At 40.1% G+C, this 20,271-nt stretch overlaps 1 protein-coding gene and 1 long non-coding RNA gene across 9 annotated transcripts in view; one reads left to right on the top strand and one right to left on the bottom strand.

The window, feature by feature from the left end:
* The first annotated feature begins 11,673 nt into the window (after positions 1–11,673).
* LOC146180290 (uncharacterized) overlaps positions 11,674–20,271 on the top strand; it is a 38,845-nt gene continuing 30,247 nt past the window's right edge. For 3 of the 8 annotated variants that reach the window (XR_014700815.1, XR_014700816.1, XR_014700818.1), the window contains exons 1-2: positions 11,796–11,944; positions 17,406–17,537. Coding sequence is in view for 3 of the 8 variants with exons in the window: in XM_084579506.1 (XP_084435632.1) it covers positions 11,909–11,944; positions 17,406–17,537; positions 18,097–18,116 (188 nt within the window). In the remaining 5 variants the exon portion in view is untranslated. Of the gene's footprint in view, positions 11,945–17,405; positions 17,538–18,096; positions 18,257–20,271 lie in introns of all 8 variants that reach the window. The other 5 variants (XM_084579506.1, XM_084579507.1, XR_014700814.1 and 2 more) reach the window with 5 other exon arrangements.
* On the bottom strand, positions 17,406–20,262 carry LOC146180291 (uncharacterized). Its single transcript, XR_014700819.1, has 2 exons — positions 19,294–20,262; positions 17,406–17,507 (listed from the first exon to the last, which is right to left on the bottom strand). It is a non-coding gene; the product is annotated as an uncharacterized LOC146180291 (long non-coding RNA).

Here is a 20,271-nt window from a genome sequence, read left to right on the forward strand (position 1 = left end):
CAAACGCAGACAGCATTGGGTCGAGCGCTCGTCACGCCGCAGTGGGGGCCATAAAAGGCCGAGGCTAGAGCCACGCCCGTGGCACTAGCAGGCTGCTGCTGCCACGCATAAAATACGTCACACTACGTCATCATAAACTAAGCAAAGAAAAAAATGTGCATGACAGCAAGTAAAACCTTTATAATTCTTATTTAAAACTTAAATTGTTGGTAAAGAAATGATTACTGTCCAGTTTTTTAATAATTTTTACTTATGTAGTGATCGGTAGCGTCGGCGTTTGGCGGTTTGGCGCGTTGGTCGCGCTGGCGAGCGCCAGGAGTGCCAGGAGTGGAGGAGCGTGTGGGTGGGCGCTGCTTTAGGTCTGCTTAAAGGCCCGTTCATGCCCATCTACTACATCTACCTTGGTCAGCATTGCGCGCAGAATGACGGAGTTTGGACGCGCTTGATTGTGACATGCAGCTGCAGAGGAAGTTTTTTTTCTAGCTTCGTTCTGGGCTTCGGGTTCGGCTGTGCATTGTGCACTTCACTCGACGCAAGGAAATTCGTCTCCCCGTGGGCTGCTTATCTCGTTGTCTTCGTATTCCGCCTTCAAATACGAAAGAACTGCAGTTGCTGCAGTGTTCTATTCCATAGCTCTCAGGCGGTACGTTAAGGCACTGCAGTTATCTCCGAAATCGTTCTGCGGCCAGCTAGGCTACTCGTCCGCAATCAATTCAGTGCTAGAATTTCGTGAAAAACAATTTGATAGAATCGCCTGTCAAAAAGGAACTGCAGTCAGGAACAGCTGGTGAATATTTGAGGTTGCTTTTGGTACTTACATAAAACTACATGTATGAGCGCGAATTGGGTTTGCATTGTGGCTCAGCAGTGTGGCTGATCAAGCTATGTTGGTAGGTCAGCAAAAACGGGACATAATGCAGACTCCTGTTTTTGGAAGGTGCACTTGTACTCTGCAGTATATGCCTTGTATCTGAAATAACTCAGCCCTTCTTGCGGAGCCTCTCCGCCCATATTTCAATAAAGTTGCCATCTTTTAGATATTTGTCAAGTCAGTGCAGTGCAGTCTTTTGGCTTGTTCTTGTGTGAAAAAAAAAAAAAAAAATGATTTCCATGGAAATCAGTTTCTAAACACGCTTTTGGAACAGACTCGAAGCTCCAATTTGATTAAATTGAACATTCCAGTTGGGCAGTTCAGCTAAGGCTTCCAATCTTAATGCTTATTCTGCCGGCACTGACCTGAAATGGCAGCTCCAAGCAGGCGACAGGCAAGCATGCATATGACACATAAACCATACGAACCTACATATATACCGGAAGAGTTGACACAATCTTTTCTTTTTGGGACCTCGCACATTGGACCCTACTTAGTAGCAGATCTTCAGGGATCAAAGTTACTTCGTTTAATCAACTGCTGTGGTCGTAGAAATTATGCAAACTACACAGCAGTTTAAGTTGCAACATTTGTTTATTGAATGTTCAACAGGGCCTTCTAATTGAATGTTCCAATGTGATTGCCAATCAGAAGTAGAAAAACCATTTGAGCTACATGATTACATTCACAAGTCCAGCTGGCATGTCTTATTTAATCTACTTCATTCCTAATAGACATAATGGTATCTTTTTTTTTTTTGTCTGGGTTAAATTGGCACCATACTTGGCAAAATTACTGTTCAAAAGCAGTTTAATTACATTACCAATTACTTGCAAGCAGTGTTAAAAATGTAATGAAATTACTAATTACTGCTCCCAAAAAGTAGTAACATTACAATTACCTCTGCAGAGCAAATTCCTTCTCATTTACTGTCTGGATTTCATCCGTATAGAAACTAAGTAAAGCTTGTGAACAAAACTTTTCCCCAGACACTAGAGCACATTCTTTCATCTTACCGCCAAATTCTATCCAGTGAAACTATTCCCTCTCCTTTTCCTACATAACAGGCTATTAAAAATATGACAATGGCAACAAAACAACAAAAACAGAATCATGGTCAAACACTCGCCACATTCATTGCACTCAAAGAAGTAATAAGAGGCAAACTCGGTGCCTTGCTCTCGCGGCGAGCTGCTTCCACCGTTCTAAGCCACTGAATGATATGATTTATAGATTCCATGTTCGCGGGACCATGGCAGCTTGCGCTGGGTAATTTTCACACCATGAACATTTCCGCCTGTCTCTTCCCCCCCCCCCCCCCCAACTCCTTTTTCGCCCATGATGACAAGTGTAACAAAGCGGCACTGTGCCTATAGCCAGTATGCAACAGTGAGTGTTACTGCGCACTTTCAACTAGTTTTGACCTTCAACCATTTTGCACCGCTGTCGCTTCGATGGACCCTCGACGCCTTACATGTACCTGCTTAGAGAATGGTTGTGACCCTTGGACACACAGTTCTACTCAATTCTGTATTTTTTTGTTCATCCATCACTGTGGGACAGGCTTGCCGCATATGTCATTACTGCTTTCTTAGCATCGTACCGGGAGTGCATGATATGATGTATAGAAACAGCAGTTATTCACTTTAGCAAAAGTAATTTTGAAATGAATGAATTACTTTCAGTGCTTAAAGTCTGGCTCTGTCAGAGAGGGTACTCTAGAAATTCGAGCATATTATATACGATCATATTATATACGAAGGAGGTTTTCGTGATCATTTTATGACATGCACCCGAAAAAATTAATCCCTGTGCTCTGCAAGCATGATCGACAAACAATATGTGACATAAAGCAGCTTATAGTGAAACAACAAAGCGTTAGCACTTGTAACATATGTAATATTGTTTCCTGAAACCACTATCTTGTAGCACAGTTCACATAGAGAACTGAATTTCTGACTGTCTGGTTGCGAAGAAAACTTTATAAGAGTAAATAAGTTTAAATAGAAATTTTGCAAATAAATGTATTTGAGTAAACTTTATAGGAGCAGCGAGAGTGCTATGTTCTTTAAAACACTTTACACAGGAAGCACAATCTTAATCGCACTTTAAATGTAAAATCAACTAGGTAGGAAAAATATATTCTATAATTTTTACACTTCAAGTGAACCCATTGACAATTAGCAAGAAATATTGTAAGAACTACCAGCTTGGTCTGTTTGACTGGTGACGAGTACAACATCTGAATAATATTGTGTAAGCATATTGACAATTTGCTCAGCCAGCACCTAAAACACAGTGTGCACTGAACCAGCAAAATCGAAGAGATGGTATGTGTGTAGAATAACTTAACTAGTTCCAGCCTCTGTGTAGAGGGACTGACCTTTGTTTTCTTCATTGCAGATTTTAGAAATTCTGATTCTTACTAAAACAAAGCAATAATTCTTAAAACAACTTGCTGCAAAATTTTCTAACAATCATAAGCATTCTCTGATTGCCACTGAGAAGAATAAAAGGTTGCACCTGCTTCATATTCGTGCAGTGCTGGACACCCAATATATTCAAGTCTCAGACCTCTCGTAAAAACTGGTGAGGGTTCTTGGACGCCGCGACACCCCCCTGACTTTAAGCTCTGCTTGTGATAATCTTTTGATGTGTCTAAAATAATAATGTGGACTATTGTGAGTTGCACATTTATTGTAATGCTAGTGTAGTGCATCTGACAAGTATATTCCCACTGAAATCAGCACTAGCAGGTAATCTATATGTCTCAAAAGGCAAGCATGATACCTTGCTTGTGACCACTGATAAGATAGAAACTTGGAGGATGACAAAAAGACTTGAAATTGAATGTTGGAAAATTACCAGTGCACACAGGACAGGGACAAGGAAGAGAACACCACAAGCAAAGGTAGGAAGAGAGCCTAGTGGATTAGTGAACAAGCGGGAAGTCAAAGGCAAGGTATTCAGCAGTTAGTTGTAAAGGAATGAATTCTAGGAAAATATATATTACCAAGGGGACCCAGATAGCCAGGTGGGCTTAGGAAGTAGACAGCCTGTAGGGATAAAGCATAGTTTACATTGGAGAGGGTTAGTTGGAGAGAAACTAGAGGCCTTTATCCTGTATAGTGAATGTGGTTATGCTAATGATATGTAACTTGAAACTTGCATGCCCTGGAGAGGCATGCTGTGTTGTACATTTTCATTGCCTAAAAGAAACTCTGAGATATTTAGTGTTTTAAAACATCTGCATTGTAGTCATATTAATACACGCTGTTTCACAGGCAGCTGAATTTGACATACATTTAAGATGGCGGACATATCAAGCACATTGATTTGAGCGTACTAAAATTGCTCTTAGTAATAGGTTTGAGTCGGTTTATGAGCTTTAACATCCCAGAGGGACTCGGGCTATGCCACATGCTGTAGTGGAGGGCTTTGTAAATTTTTACCACCTGTGCACTGACATCGCAGAGCACATGGGCACCTTGCTTTTCTTGCTGCCAAAAAGCAGTTTCCACAGCCATGATTCGATCCCATATTCTTGGATAGAGCAGTCGAGCGCCCAGTCACTGAGCTGTTGAGGTGCTATTTAAATACTTATACTTACCATGTGGATTGAACTATATATAGACATACGCACATCAAATGAAAAAAAGCAAAGTCATATATGGGAGGCAAGATGGAATTGCAGTTTCACTTCACTGTGCCATGCATGTTCTAGAGCGTACAGTTTTACTGATTCTGACAGAATGTATATGATAATATCGATAGTACTAATTGGTAACTTGCATTTAGAAACACTGAGCTTTGTTCACCACTTGATGCAGCATATAATTATGTCCAGTGCAGGAGGGTTCTTGCATCAAGCTTTCTGTGTCAGGTAGTGGCTGCTTGGCACAGCCAGGCAGCTACAGGTCAACTGCCAGAATGTGTTGATGTGAAGCAATTTGAGAACAAATTATTTGTTCCATATGACAAGAAATGAAGCTCACTAATTTAGCAGATTGAACAGTTTTGTTTTGCATGAGAGGATGACAGCACACAAAAATGGATAGGGGCACATATGGCAACAAACAACGATATGCTTGGTGAGCACTCATTTGTTTGGTTATTCCTTCAAGGAAAGGAATGATGAATTGTGTCTTCGTCATTTCTGAGCCGTTCATTCCTGTCTTCCAAGGTTTCAGTAATCTTTAAGGGAGGAGATAAGAATGAAATATATAACTGCCGACCAATTTTCATTCGACCGTTTTTGTTTTTTTTCAAAAGCTCTAGAGAAAGTTATAGTTAAAAAAACTGAGAACTCTTCGATAAACACTCTTTACTATTAATGACAATCAGTTCGGCTTTTGCAAACGATGGTCCACTGAATCTGCTCAGCTGCTGCAAAATGAAATTATTTTACAGGGTTTTGAATGTAAGAACACAATGCTAGGCATGTTTGTAGACTTTGGTAAAATGCATGAACTCCTCAGTCATAACATATTACTTCATAAACTTAAAAGGTATGGCATCCGCGGCTCTCTTCTTAATCTGTTTCTCTCATATAGTCGGCGTAAACAGGCTGTCTGTACTGATGGTAACCTGTCTGGTTTAAAAACTATACAATGTGGAGCTTCCCAGGGTAGCCCTCTGGGTCCGTTTCTTTTTAGTGCTTATATTAATGATATGGTTATATAAACTTGCTTTCAATGTTCTGTAAGCTGATGATACAAGCTTTTTCTTACTGACTCATCCACAGGTAACCTATTAAAAAGAGGGAACATTGTTCTTCAGTCATTAAACAGATGGTTAATATCAAATGAACTTGTTAATTGTCGATAGTAAGAAATTTAAAACAGTTTTCTTTTGACCTTTAAACTTTAAAGGAACTTTATCAGCACTCATTTTACTTACCTTAAAACTTAATAATACAATAGAAATTATCGACAGCTTTAAATCATTTGCTGTTATTTTTGATGCACATATGAAAGGAACAGAACAGATTACATATATTGCAAAGAAAGTGTCACAGTCTGTTGGCATCCTTTGCAGGTGTCACTGAGAGTTTTCTCCAAATCTAAAGTTGATAATCTACAACACAATATTTCAATCTTATCTTAACTATTGCCATTTGGTCTGGACCATCACATAAAGCACTAACATTAATAAGGTACTAATGCTTCAAAAGAAAGTAATTAGATTAATAGCCGGGGACAGTTATACAGCTCATACAGCACATTTTTTTTTTCCTTAAATATGAGATTATTTGTATTCAAATACCGGCTAGTATATTATCTGAGGTTCTATTCTTCCACAGCAGCTGCTTTTCTTATGTCCCTGGCGGAAATGTCCATGGCGTGAACAGTACCAATTGTGCAAGCTGTTGTGGCCAAGTGGAAAATATATAATGCTCATTTATTCATTTTATGGTTAAGATATGAAGCAGTAATCTACCAGTTTGCGTACTGCAATTACTTCATTTATATTTGCAGCCGAAAATGAAGCTAGCTTCCAGTACAGCACTTGGAAAATATACTATTTAAAATATTAATGGGACTGGTATGTTTCAAGCAATTTAAGATAAACAGGCCTAGCTCTTGCTTTCTAATTTCACCTTGAAATAAAAAAAAAAATTCGCATCCGACCCGACCAAATGACCAATTGAACTGAAGTGATAACAGTAACCTCGCTGTAGCAAACTCGGAGTTAATTGTAAAACTCAAGTCCCAATTCATGTTCAGTAGACGACTGTAAATATTTGAACTTTTATAGTAAAGACATTTTTGACAAGAATCGGTTATATATAGTATCTGGCAGCGGCGACGTACTTCCCATGAAATGACATCGCCGCACGCGCGATACAAAATCGCGAGGCAAAGTTTTCTTAAACTGGCTTTACCACTAGACTTTCAGCTGTGCTAAGAAGCTAACTTTACGTAGGCCTCGGAGCTGTGAGGGAAAGCATGCGGTGTGTAGGAAAAAAACAAAACAAAGAAAACAAAGGAATGTGGAAAGAAGGTGGCGCGGTTCATTCGGAGAGCAAATGGGCAGCGAGAAGTACGGAAGGAACGAAACGGCCTGACGTTCACAACAATTATTGTGCAGTGCGAGGCATGCGGTGGCAAGAATTAGTGCATGAATGCGGAACGCCTTTGCTTCACTTGGCTGTCGCGTGCATTTCTCGTTGATTGCCTCTTCGATGACAAACAGCGGAAAGTGATGCTGTGTTCTTGCAAGGCTTTGGTTTTCACATGAAATCAAACTCAGTTGTATTCGATTGTTGTGTATGCATGCTTGAGGTATGCTTCCACGAGATGTAAAAAAAAATCTTATAGCCGAAAAAAAAAAAGAAAGAAAATTGCGCATAAAGATTTGAGAGAGATGGAAGGTATTTTAGAGTGTTTTATTTTTATAAAGCAGCAACACATATATATTTATTAAGCCATTTATAATAGACAGCACATCTGCGCCATATATATCATCACAATTATACTGATTTAGTAAAGACCCTTATATAGTCAATATAAAGTCATGATCGGACCAGCAATATATATTGCTGGTCCGATCGTGACTTTACTATTAAAGGGTTCATTCAACCTGAATCAGTGCTTTCAAGGCCTGCATTATATGACCTCTTAGCTCCCATTTTGCAGCCAGGTCAAGAAAGAAAGTCATTGTCCCATGTTCCCTATAGAATACTATGCCTCCAAGATATATATTTTTGATTCGCACCATCTTTCAGACCTGGTATATCTCTTTTTGACCCCTATAGAACTTTGCCATGTCATATTCTGTTCCCACCTTAACTATTGCACGCTGATATATGGGGGGCAACTACTAATGATAGACACCAAGTACACTTCTGCGTCTAGAAAAGAAAGTTATTTCCCAGGGAGCACCAAAATATTGGAGCAATGTAACATTTTTGTTTCATTTGAACATTATTTTGATGTTATCAGTGTCTTTATTTGAAATATTTTAGCAATAGGGGACATATTAGGCTGGTATAATGTGTTGATAAACATTTAATTAATATAAATCTAACTTGTATGCAACATAAATGTAACATTCGTGAAAGTGTAGAGTAACCTTGCCGAGCATGTAGGCCCGCTCACGATGGTACACAGCTTGCGCGCTTTGCAAAGACCACAATACAGCACAACTACATATAACAGCACAACTTCTACACTCACCTCTGAACAAGTCATTTAGAGTCATGCTTTTATATCCATAGCCGATGGGTGTGCAAGGAGTCATAGTGACGAATGAATAATAATCAAAACTCTCTAACAAAATATTAGGGCTGCTTTCATTCTACGGCAGGCATAATTTCAAAGCTCTAGTTGAAAAGAAATATGTTATTGAAAAAACATGGTTACTGGAAGAAAAAGGCCAAAAGTGCTGGGACTTAGTGTTCAAAATGTATATTCTATGTTGCTTTATATATTTATGATCCAAATATTATTTAATATTTAGCAGACAATATTAGAATAACATTTGTTTGTAACATTAAAGTAATGTTTGCAATATGCAACATAAAACATTATATAACATTATTATAATATTTGGCAGTTATTAATAATATAATGTTTCTTTTGAATGTTACAACTATGTGACAGAACGTTAGGCAACCTTCAGGCAAGTTAACAATTTTGTAACATCATTCTAATGTTTGGTGCTACGTAGTTGCATAAACAATGTATTGTATTTGCATCCTTCAACAGAGGTTATCATGCATTCAGCATCAAACTGTGAATATCATTACAATCTTTTTTATCAATTCGACTTTGCTTATGAAAAATGTCAATTTTTAATGACCCAATCAGGGGAAGCACTATGTTTCAATATTTTTAACATGTGCCTATGAAAAAGGGATGATACATTACCAAACTAATTACCTTCTTCACTCTTTACTATCTTTCCAATCCCTGTCATATGACAGTCACACATAAAGTTTTGTGTTCAATATGTTTCTAGAGTGACCTGTTCTTCTATTTTATTGTGCAATATGATACCTAATTCATTCAACCTAAAAATGGGACTTTTTTGTGCATTTTTCTATATTATTGTACATATAGTAATGTTGCATATTGTCAGTTACTTTGGTTCATTTTTCATTTATATGCATGCAAAGCTGAATGTCTTTGCTAGAAACTTCTTTGAACAATTCTGTTGCTTCCTTGACCTCGTCCTTAAGCTGTCTCTACAGCTTTCTGTCAGAGAGTCTGTAAATGAAATGTTGAGAATAAACATGAATTGCTTTCAATTGATTTGAATTGCCTAGTGAAAAAATAATAAAAAAGAGCCCCATTTACAGCTGGACTGTTGAACTGAAGATCACTTCTTTCCAGCTGGAAACCATATATATTTCTTCCAGAATGACATATTTTTCGAGCTGAATTATATATTGCACTGGAAAACCTGTTGATCAGGAATGTTTTTACTTCCTGATGGAAAATTGACATTTCCAGTCAAACAGCTAGAAAATTTGCAGCTAGAGTGCAACAACAGTCATAGTGACATATGAACTGCACAACACTAAACAACATGCAACTCGATGCATCGTCCATATGGATACCATATGCATAGAGCCAAGCATACAACATACCATGCCATCATTAAGAGCCTTTACTTGTGATGTTAAACGTATGTCATCAGACCAGGTGGTTCATATAAGATTTGGTGAAAATGAGTACAGAAGCCTTCTCCTTGATTGTTCATGTAAACAGAAAAAAGAGGGGTGGTATAGTAAGCAAACCTTTATAACAAAATTATATATATATTTGTGCATGCGCTCTGTTTCAGGCAGAATTTAAGAGATTTAGGTGCAAATTATACTTTTATTTAAAAATGTATTTGCGGTAATAAAGAAAGCGGCAAAATTCTGCAACCTGTACTGCTTGAAGTATATTTTTATTATGTTGTTTTATAGTTATTATTGAAACCGTATAATGTGGAGTACACTATATATCAAAGCAATTTTTCTTTGTAATGTTAAATTCATGTTTATAATACAGCATAACAATATTATTTGTCAACTTATAACAGCATATTATAACATTGAAAAGATCAGCTATTACTTATGTAACACAAGCATTAATACAACTGACATACCAGTTTTGTTATTCTAATGTTGCTACCTATAGTTGAAGAATTCTTTGACAATTTTAGCAGATTGATGCGCTCCACTGCTGATTTGCTTCTTGTTCATTGTTTGACATAGATGAAGCATGTGTGTATGAGCGGAGGTCTTGTCATCACCTTTGCATGCGGTTCACTAATCGGGCAAGCACTTTACATTAAAATAACCAATATGTGCAGCAATCTCGTCCTTTGCACTAAATTGCAGAATATAGTCACAAAATTTCCAGTTAGGAATTTTCACTGTTGATCGTTTTTATCATATATCACATTAACCGATCACTACCGCTGCTTTGCCGGATTTTGCACACGTAATATACATGCAGCACGACAGCCAGTGAAGAGGATATATCAAGCACATAAAAAAAAAAAAATCATAAGGGGTGGGCTTTACAGTAACATAAGTCGACATGCAGAGAAGCCCCCTGTTTGTCCGTTTGCATACTGAAAACATCCCTACATCATTCTGCAGTTTTTTTTTTTTTCTTAAAAAAAAAAGTGTATCTGGGAAATCAAATTGGAACGAGGCAGTAAGTAAATATTTTCCAGTGCTGAATGGGGCAGATGTGCCGGGTGTGGTTCAACCAGCATGAATTAACGAAAGATTTTAGCTCTTTATTATTATTTTGCATAATAACCACGGCTCATTTCGTGATATATTCCACCCGCTATTATGCCCAAGCATCCTGTTCTTCCTGTAGTATATGTGTCACTGTGTGTATGTGCTCTAATGATTCGGCGCGCACGTATACGTACACCGCGCGCACTGCCGCGACCCTCCGTAGTAATACAGCGCGTTGCACAATTAGAGGCGCGATGTAGAATGCTTCTCCCAGCTAAACTGTGGAATCCTCGCAGTTAAAATTTTGCACAAAAAGGGCATTTTGTCGCTAGTATTTTTTAATATGAAATTTGTTTGGGGTGCTTGCCTGATTCGATTAAAAGAAGTCAGTTGTTCCCATCTTATGCGGCGGCAATGACCGCTGCCCCAGCAATGGTACTGGTGGCGCCACCTCATGCTGCTACAACAACTCTGTAGCAGGAAAAGAGGGGGCGAACGTTTCTGGCAGAAGGTTTGAGTTGTTGTAAGCAGCATGAGGTAGCGCCACCAGTGCCATCGCTGGGGTAGCGGCTCGTCTGCCGTCGTCGCCGCCGCTTAAGATGAGAACATCTGACTTCTTTTGATCGAATCAGGCATGTACCCCAAACAGATTTGGTATTAAAATATACTAGCAACAAAATACCATTTCTGTGCAAAATTTGAACTGCAAGGATGCCGCGGTTTGGCTGGGAGAGGTACATCGCGCCTCTAATTGTGCAACACGCTAAACTTGCGAGCGGGCTAGTTCTATAGGACTCCGACGACCTCTGGCGCTGCATGGTTATACACAAACACAACACTTGTTTAATTCTCTTGTGTGTGTGTTGTGTTTGTGTATAACCACACAGCGCCAGAGGTCGTCGGGGACGCGACCCTCCAGTCTTACTCGCATTTCATATAACCCAGAGCTGCTTACACTAAAGCTTTACGGATAATATATAGCTACGCTTCGGCGTCGTTTGGTCGGATGTTCTGCTCACTGCAATTATCTGAGACATCGAAATTGTATACTATCTCGTGTCTCCTGAGGCCGCGTCGTCTGCCATCTCAGTGTCATAGCTGCCATGCCATGAACAGTGGATGGCGCAACCGACGAAAACTAAAACAGACTATATATGCACACCTTTAAAGCCTTCAATTTAATTTTTAAAGTACAATATTAACATTTGCAGTTGCCCTCTTTTTATTTTTTTAGTTAACAAAATGCTGCACTGCTGCAAGCTACGTTCACTGCGGGATGCATTACAAATGGCGGCGGAGATGTTTGCATTTGCTGTCATCTTGCGGGGCCATACACCATATTACTACTGATGACATCGAAAACGCTTCCCGCATTGAATGTATTGGTAAGATTCTCTTAGTATTACTGAAGGTTATAAAAAAAATATTCACAATGGCTTTATTGCATCAGTCATTCATCGCAAAATTTGCGCATAGCTGTAAACTTTCCTTGTGCCCCTCGAAACTAGGAGGTATGGTTTGTTCACGTCGTTTGTATACAAGCGGGGCAGTGTGTGTACTTGTGAGGTTTGTGTGCTTGCGAGTTTCTTATATCAGCCCCTTCGGTCAAGTCTTCTCAGGTGTGCAGTTCTGTACTTGCAGTAGTATGTATGTACAGTTTGGCTCAGTATGCATATGGCTGCAAATCAAAGCCGTTCAGTTTTTTCAGAAACTTGGTGCTTGAAAATTTCGTCATTATCCGGGGTTTGAAACCGGGATCACCACCTGTCCCCGGCAGTCGGTCTACCAACTGAAATGTGCAGCAGATTAGATGCTAGGCGAGAGCGAATTGATGAACAGCTCGAAATGGGAATAGCTGCTGCAGTATACCGCGAATGGCTGCACCCTTTTGCGACTTGACTTGAAAAATTACGCAGGAATCTGCCTTCAAAGTAGATGACTCAACATTTTACGGGAGCTCCGCTGAGTGTTTCGGGCTGTTTACAAACATGAACACTCCATGATGCCTGAAATTTATGTTTATAACTGGTTATAAGTGAGAGAAACCAAGTACAGTTTTAAAAAGCTGTTGATGCAATGTTGGATCGCAGTATGTAGTCCATGAAACGACGTGACATGATTTGGGTAATCAACAGGGAAGATGGGATTTTGTTATTTGCAACCTTGCCTTTTTCGTTGCTGTAATCTGCAACTTTCATCTTCTCTCTCTTTTTAGTAGTTTGTGACTTTCTAGACTATGGTTTCTTTCAATTGGCCGATTTGGGCTACTTGTTAAAACTGGCTGTTTTCAACTGGGCTATTTGTTAAAATGTGGATAAGATAGAGTAGGTGTGTTCAAGCCCACCTGTGTGCACACAGCACACATAGACTGCACTGCAGGTGAGTCCCCATACTTTTGTATGGTCATCAACACACCTTTCTAGAGCGCTGAAACGCCACCATGTCGCGTAAATAAAGGGAAATATGAGGTGTGACAAAATAAACGAGACAAGTGTGTAGCTTGAAAAAAGAGTTGAGTTGGCAACAACTGCTTTGCTGACATCATCCCACACACCTCCCCTATTCATGCACTAAAAATACTTAAATTAGCAAAGAAAAGTCACAGTTTTGGAGTGATGGATGGCTGTTGCAATAGGACAATGCACCCGCTCACATGACCATATCTGTCAAGCAGTTTCTGACCAGCAAAAACATTGCTGTGATGGAGCATCCTACTTATTTACCAGATTTGGCTCCATGTGACTTTTTTTATTTCCTAAAGTTAAATCTTGCTTAAAGGGAACCAATTTTGTCTTATTTGTAGAGGTTCAGGCAAAAACAGAGAATCTCCTGAAGGGCCTTCCAAAAACCTCGTTCCAGAACTGTTACCAGCAATGGAAGAAGTGCAGAAGTGTGTGAATGCTGAGGTGACTACTTTGAAGGTGATAATGTCACAGAGAACTGATTCTAAAAGTGCAGTAATTTATTGGACCAGTCTCGTTTTTTTTGTGTCACACCTCGTATTTTTATCAGGTGCTCGGGTCAGGTGGGGTATGGGGTGAGACCTAAGGTGCATAGGCGTACTCTTTGCCTTGGCAACTGCGTTGTGCCAGTTCCAGAGTATCTGAGCCAAGATAACACTTTCTTAGCACCACTGCATACTGCTGCAGCACTCTAGCCTGGCGTGCTGATTACAGTACTATAATTAGTTAAATGTCAAGAATGTTGTGCCAAATACCCCTGTAAGAAGGCCCTCCTGCCAGTAGAATCAATTTTTTCAGTGTCACCATAGGCTGGGCAAGTTCTTCCTTTCATTTGTTCAAGGCACTGAACACTATCGTCAAAACAACACCCCTTGTCACCTGCTGGCATGAGAAGAGAAAAAACTCGGTTACTGGAAGGTTCCTCTCAGTTGATGTCATTGGTCGAAGGGCTTCCTTTGAAGAATTTTGCCGCTGCATTCTTGACCCGTAACCGACTGTTGTTCACATTGAAAGCCCCTTTTGTGTGCCCCTGCCGATTCCCATGGTGGGATCTTTTTATCACTGTAGCTCGGGGTGGAAAAATTAGGTGCGCTATTGCAGTATTTCCTGCACAAACCTGAGACAAAGAGATGGCGCTCTTCATACCACACTCTCTGTAGATCACAGTAAATCCACTTGCAGTAATGCTCACAGCATCCAGCATTTGCATGTAAAAAATCGAGATCATCTAGTTTCTGTCAATTCCATGTCTAAAAAAAAAATGCTCTCCACAATGCACATTGCAAATGCTGTTTATTCCATCACAGCAACTGGGTTCACTACTGTGATGTGTGTGCCAAATCTGGTCACATCAGATGGTTATGAGAATAGGAGGTGCCAATTTTACCAAACATATTGCGTGTGCATATAACAATAGCACACAGATTACAAAAACGTTTCCTGCATACTTGAACAAAGCTGCTTCCAAGAAGTAAATTTCCATTGCATGCAGAGGTGAATCTTTGCTGTAGCACTGTAATATTTGTGAATGTAAAAGTCCTCCCTTGCCATCCAAGCCAACTCGTTTGTTCTGCGCATTGCATACTTTCTCTAGTCAGGCTTCATATCCTCATTTTAATGTGCATAGCTAAATGTGCCGGTGCTTTTGTTTTTTTCTTAATAATAAAGGATTGGTTGTGAGGAAAAGGGAGGGATTGTTAAATGAATGAAAAAAGATTGGCCAATCTATTGAAGTCGAGGAGGGAGTGCTGATATGGTTCCTGTTTCCAAGCAGGATACGAAGACATCATTGCACAATGATGGATCTGACCAAAAGGAGATTTCAGTGCATTATGTGGAGGCTATATGGAAAAAATACTTCAGCGGAACACTTCATAAAGGGCATGTCATGCTTATTTTGGCAGCCACTTTTACTATCATTGCAACAGTACAGCTAGCAGTGCTGACAAAAGGTTTTTCACTCTTGCCAATTTCTGGGAATTGCAAGTTTTTTTGCAAGGGATCACCTTATGCCACACTATTTGCACTGAACTTGCAGAATAGCCTCTCGGGCAGAATGTCAGGCCTTCTGAAGTTTCGTTGATCACTGTAATGCCCCACACTCTTTCATCCTTTGTGTCGCAGTTCTCAGAAAACTAAGTGCTGGAGCGTAACCATGTTTCTTTAAGGACAGCTACTTCTATGTCCTTTGTAAGAAGTGTAAACTCAAGCCGGAGTTTTCTTCATGACGGCCCTGCTGTTAATGTTTATAACTATCGCCATCTCTGTGTTTAATTTTTGCTGCTATTATTTCTAAGAGTCTTCATAGTGTTCTACCCATGCATGTGCAATTTTCTGGGTTTTACTTTTTGTGTATCTAGCTTGGTGTTAATGTCGTCATTTCTTCCATACGTGGAGCTGTGCTAATGCTTTTATTCCTTTTCAGCAAAACAAATCTTTGCTTCGTTTGCTTTCATGCATCAGTTTCCTTCTTGTAGTCTTGCAGTTTAATGAATACCTTTTTGCAAGCTTTCTTCCTTTGGCAGTTACCGGTTTAAAGCAATAGATGACCAGGCTGAAGACCGCCAAGGCAGGGAATGCAGGGAATGGCACAGAGGCATGTTGAAAAGGAAAAACACAAAATTGCATTTATTGACCTGCAGTCAAAAGGAATTTGGAGAACAGTGGGAAAATGCAGCGAATGACGCAGAGGCATGTGAAACAGTAAAACACAAACATGGCATTTATTGGCTAGCAAGTAAAAAGGAATTTAGGGGACATCAACACTGCCTGTAAAAATGTGACTCAACGTCACTAATCGTTCCTCTCTATGGCTCGGTTTGCAGTTTGCGCACAGGCACTTTGCTACTTGCTTAATTTCACTTAATTTTGTGCCTCTGCTATCTCACACATACTCATTAATTAGCATGCAGCCGTAAGCATCATGTGAAAGGTCACTCGGCACAGATATAAAGCCCGCTTCGACCAAAACATACAAACATCGTTGTAAGGCCTAGGGGTAGCACATCTGACTTGGCATCCAACAGTTCCAGGTTTGATTCCTGTCCTTCCCTCCGTAAAGCTACTACCAACCTGGCTATGTCATGTGGTCTCAAGACATCATACAACCCACAGGCTGATCAATGCTTGGCTATGCCATCTCCCATTTAACATGTACCAGATGCATGTCTATGATTTTTTGTCTACAGTACTGACAGATTTTCTGCAGAGCGGGACCATTAACACTGTCACATTGATACACAAGTACTTACAGGAGTAGAATGACCATAACACAAGATATTTGGTACTCATAGCAAAGAACCCAACAATTACACACTCATTTAAGTTTTTGGGAATAGGCAGGAAGTTGGGATGGAGCAGATTAAAATTTTTAAGGGTATGGGGAGCCTCAGTCTGCTAGCCAGCGTTTCGACAAGAAGGATTGTCATCATCTAGGCAATGCATTCATCACTGGCAAAAAAAAATTAAAAAAAAAAGAATCGAAGAATGGGAAAGGCACAGTAACTGTCTCACGTTTCTGTGGACACCTGAACTATGCTCTGAGGGAAGGGATGGAGGAGGGAATGAAAGACTGAAGACAAAAGAACAATGAGGCATCCACTTAAATTTTGCCTAGAAGGGTACAATAATGACAGCATTAACAGGTCCCGTTTGCAGCTTCTCTTGCGAACTTACATTCCTACTTATGCACTTTACAACACCCTTAATCAGTAATTTCTTAATTTCCTCTTCTGCTATCTCATACATACTCTTTGTATAGTAATAAGCTACTATATTATGTGAAAGACTACCTAGCATAGATATAAAGCCTCGCTTAACAAAAACATACAGACATGTTTGCGTGGCCTTGAGTCGGGATGTCCCACTCTGAATGCAAAGTTCCTCAGAAGGAAATAGGCTTGGGTAGGTTGGTAAATCATCTTAACTCAGGAAGCATAGCGCAGGAAGACTGGAAAACGAGGACAACACAGGACTAGCGCTAGCCCTGTGTTGTCCTCGTTCTCCGTTATTCCCGCGCTGTGCTTCCCGAGCAAAGTTCCTGGAGGGTTGGATTGCCTTCGTCCTGCTATATGAAATGACAAGCCTGAAGCTTCTGTCAAATCGGCCATATCACATGGTCGCATGATGTCGCAGAACCCTGCAATTGATCAGTGTCCGACCATGTCCGCTGCCAGCCATGCCCGTGATTTTTAGCTCAATTCAGATGCTGGAGTTTTCTAGAAAATGGGACTTTTAGCCTTATTGCATTGAAAGGTGCGGTAGCAGAGGGCTCCGAATTATTTTAAGGTACTGTGGTAAGTGACAACCTTGTGCTGTACAGCCTTTTACATGTCATGTGCATTACAGTATCATTGACAGCAGTTAAATGGGCCTCCACTTTCAGGAGGAAGACTGCCGAGGAAGTGGACAGGGCAGTAAGATGGCAAACTTGAACTTGAAAGAAGTGCTGTCCAGGCATGAGGCATGTGTGTCCAAGCATGAGGAACTGCGACAAATGACGCAAAGAGGAAATCAGGTTGAAGTTGAGCCCTACAGTACTCAACTTTAGGGCCTTTGCATGAATGCTTTGTATATATTTTTTAATATACTTACAAACTTTCAAGACAACAGCACAATGTCAATGTAAACATTGCTGGAGAGAGTGGGAGCTAGTTGCACCATCAAGTTCAACAGAAAGTCGAGCTAGTTATTACTATGTGATACTTTAGCATAAGCAGTGCAAATACAAAGGACAGGAACTCAAAGACAGAGCAGTGCCAGTCCTCCTCTAGTTCAGTCTTTTGTTATTAAAAGACAGTCTTGAGATACTTACCAGCATGAGCAATTTGTCTGCAACAGGTGCTTTAAGAGTTGAAAAGGTTATGTGCATGCTTTTAGAAGTACTCATACCCATCAGCCGTTAACAACACCATAAAGATAACTCATAAAGGTCTTCTTGAGTATCTTCCCAATCTAGTGCACTGGGGTGAGCTTGAGGCTTTTCTCTCCTTGATGCAGAGTGATAATGTGCCAGTTGCTTATGTGCTTTTCCTGACCTTAGTTAACATCTCACTGTCCCTTTAATCTGCCTGCAGGAGGAGCATTCAGAGGACAGGTACAAAATCTTTCGCTGTTGCAAATTTGAGGTGGTCTAAGGAACTATAATACATACCTACATAGAGCTTAGTAGAACATTAAGAATATGCTCACTGCATCATGCCTGTGCTAATTGTGAGCCTACGTAAAGCCTACAAGGTATATAAGTTTTTTGTCCTAATATATACATATATATATTTTTTGTCTTGCAACATGCACCATATTTTATTCACTGTTTCAGCTACAACTGTCAGTGAATGTCAAAAATACATTCTTTAGTTAGAAGAGCAATTTCTTCAGCATAGCAATATCAGCTGTGGTCTGCATTAGACTACTGCTAAGCTGTGTTAACTAGCTAACTGGCAGTGGCACAGGTAGAAATATTTTTTTGGGGATGTTGTGTGCCACCGGGAAAAAAAAAAAAAAATGGGCTAAGCAAAAAAAGGAGAAAGAAGGAGGATAGCTGCGCTCTGGCTGGCTGGTTGACAAATATTAATTAGCTAGCCTTTTAACTATTACTGCTAAACTCTCTGTTGTGGCCCAGTGCAAATAATATACATACAAATTTTTTAATTTGTGAAAATGCCATTCCTGTGTTGCAGTGCGAGGACTTTCGGGCCACACTCGACAGAAGTGAAACTGAGTGGATGCAGACAGTTCTAGCCACACAAACAAATGTGTGTTGCACAATGGCACAGCTATCCCGTGGTCTCTTTTTTAAGGCACCCGGTAGGGAGCAGTGAGGGACTGAGCTTGTGACAGGTGTGCAACAAGTACTTGCAGGCTTGGCATGCACCCGAGTTTGGCTCGTAATTCCTGTTGGTGTTGTGATGAAGAGAATGGCATTTGCGAAAAACTAAAACTGATATGAATATTATTTCCAGTACACTATAAATCTCTCAAGAAATAAAGACCTGACCAGTAATGGGTAAAAGGATAACTGTTTAATATTAGTTCCTGGCAGCTAACCTGTCTCAGCTGTATTTAACTGTTGCCCATCACAGCTGACAATGTTATGCTGAATGAAGTGATCTTCCAGTTTGAAAATCCTATTTTGAATTATTGCCAACAGTGCAACACCTCTTATACTGCTTATTGCTGTCAAGGCTGATAGCCAGCATACATCAGTACAAAGCGCACTGTTGCAGATACCAAAGGTGTGATAATTAGCGGGACATTGCCAAGTGTGAGATTACCGTGGTAGGATGGGAAGGTGGTGTACTTGACCTTGAAAACTTCCACTTCAGGTAAAAAGGCAGCAAGCTTTGCGGAAGGAGTGCCATGTTAACCTGGAAAGAAATAACAGAAACAAGCAGCAAAACCAAAAAAGCAACGAAGAGATAGCAGAGCAAGCATAAACTCGGCAGCAAATTTTCTTTTTTTATTTGGAAGTGGGGAGGGGGGGGGGGGGGGTAATTTGCTTAGCTGTGAACTTAAACAAAGGAGAAAGAGAGAAACATTTGGGCTAAAAAGAGTAATCCAGCAATTCATGAGTTCATAATTTGGAGTTTTTCCTTAGCGCTAGCTGAACATGACTGTGAGCAGAAGAATACCTTGCCATCTAAATTTCCTTTTAATTTTTGAATGCAGTCCCTGTGAAAAGATTTAAGGCATAGACCACATTTAATATTTCCAGTCGTTGGGCCATTCAGTGGCTGCCTGCAGACACAGTGTAAGTTATACACAAATATTCTTGGCCGCACATGAACAGTTAAAGAAATAGTTTCTGGGAAGTCATCTATGGTGCCTTTCTTTATACACTCTAGTAAATGGCTCCGTAGCATACCCTGATTAAGATTCATTACTGATGGATCTCTGTCAGATGCTATGTAATACATATTAGCAATTGCAAACAAGCCACAGTCCAAAGTGGTACCCTGATTTTGAGCGGGTTTGATGCTGATCGTTAATGTTGAAAATGGCATTTTTAATATGTGACATATCTGTTTAACGGCATCAGGGGGTATATCTTCATCAATGGAATCATACACATATACTGTATTTGGGGGCGCACATGCATTAGTGACAGTAAGCCAGTGATCTGGGTTGCGAGTATGCAAGATCTGAACAAATGGGCCCTTCACTTGAGAAAAACGTAGCCTTTGTCCCAATAGAACATCTTGAAACCCTCCCATATAAGAAAATTTTTGACGAATCAAGTACTGGGCAACGTT

The sequence above is a fragment of the Amblyomma maculatum genome, chromosome 9 (assembly GCF_055883805.1).
Source record: "Amblyomma maculatum isolate TAMU_Amacu chromosome 9, ASM5588380v1, whole genome shotgun sequence".
NCBI classification, from domain to species: Eukaryota; Metazoa; Arthropoda; class Arachnida; order Ixodida; family Ixodidae; genus Amblyomma; species Amblyomma maculatum.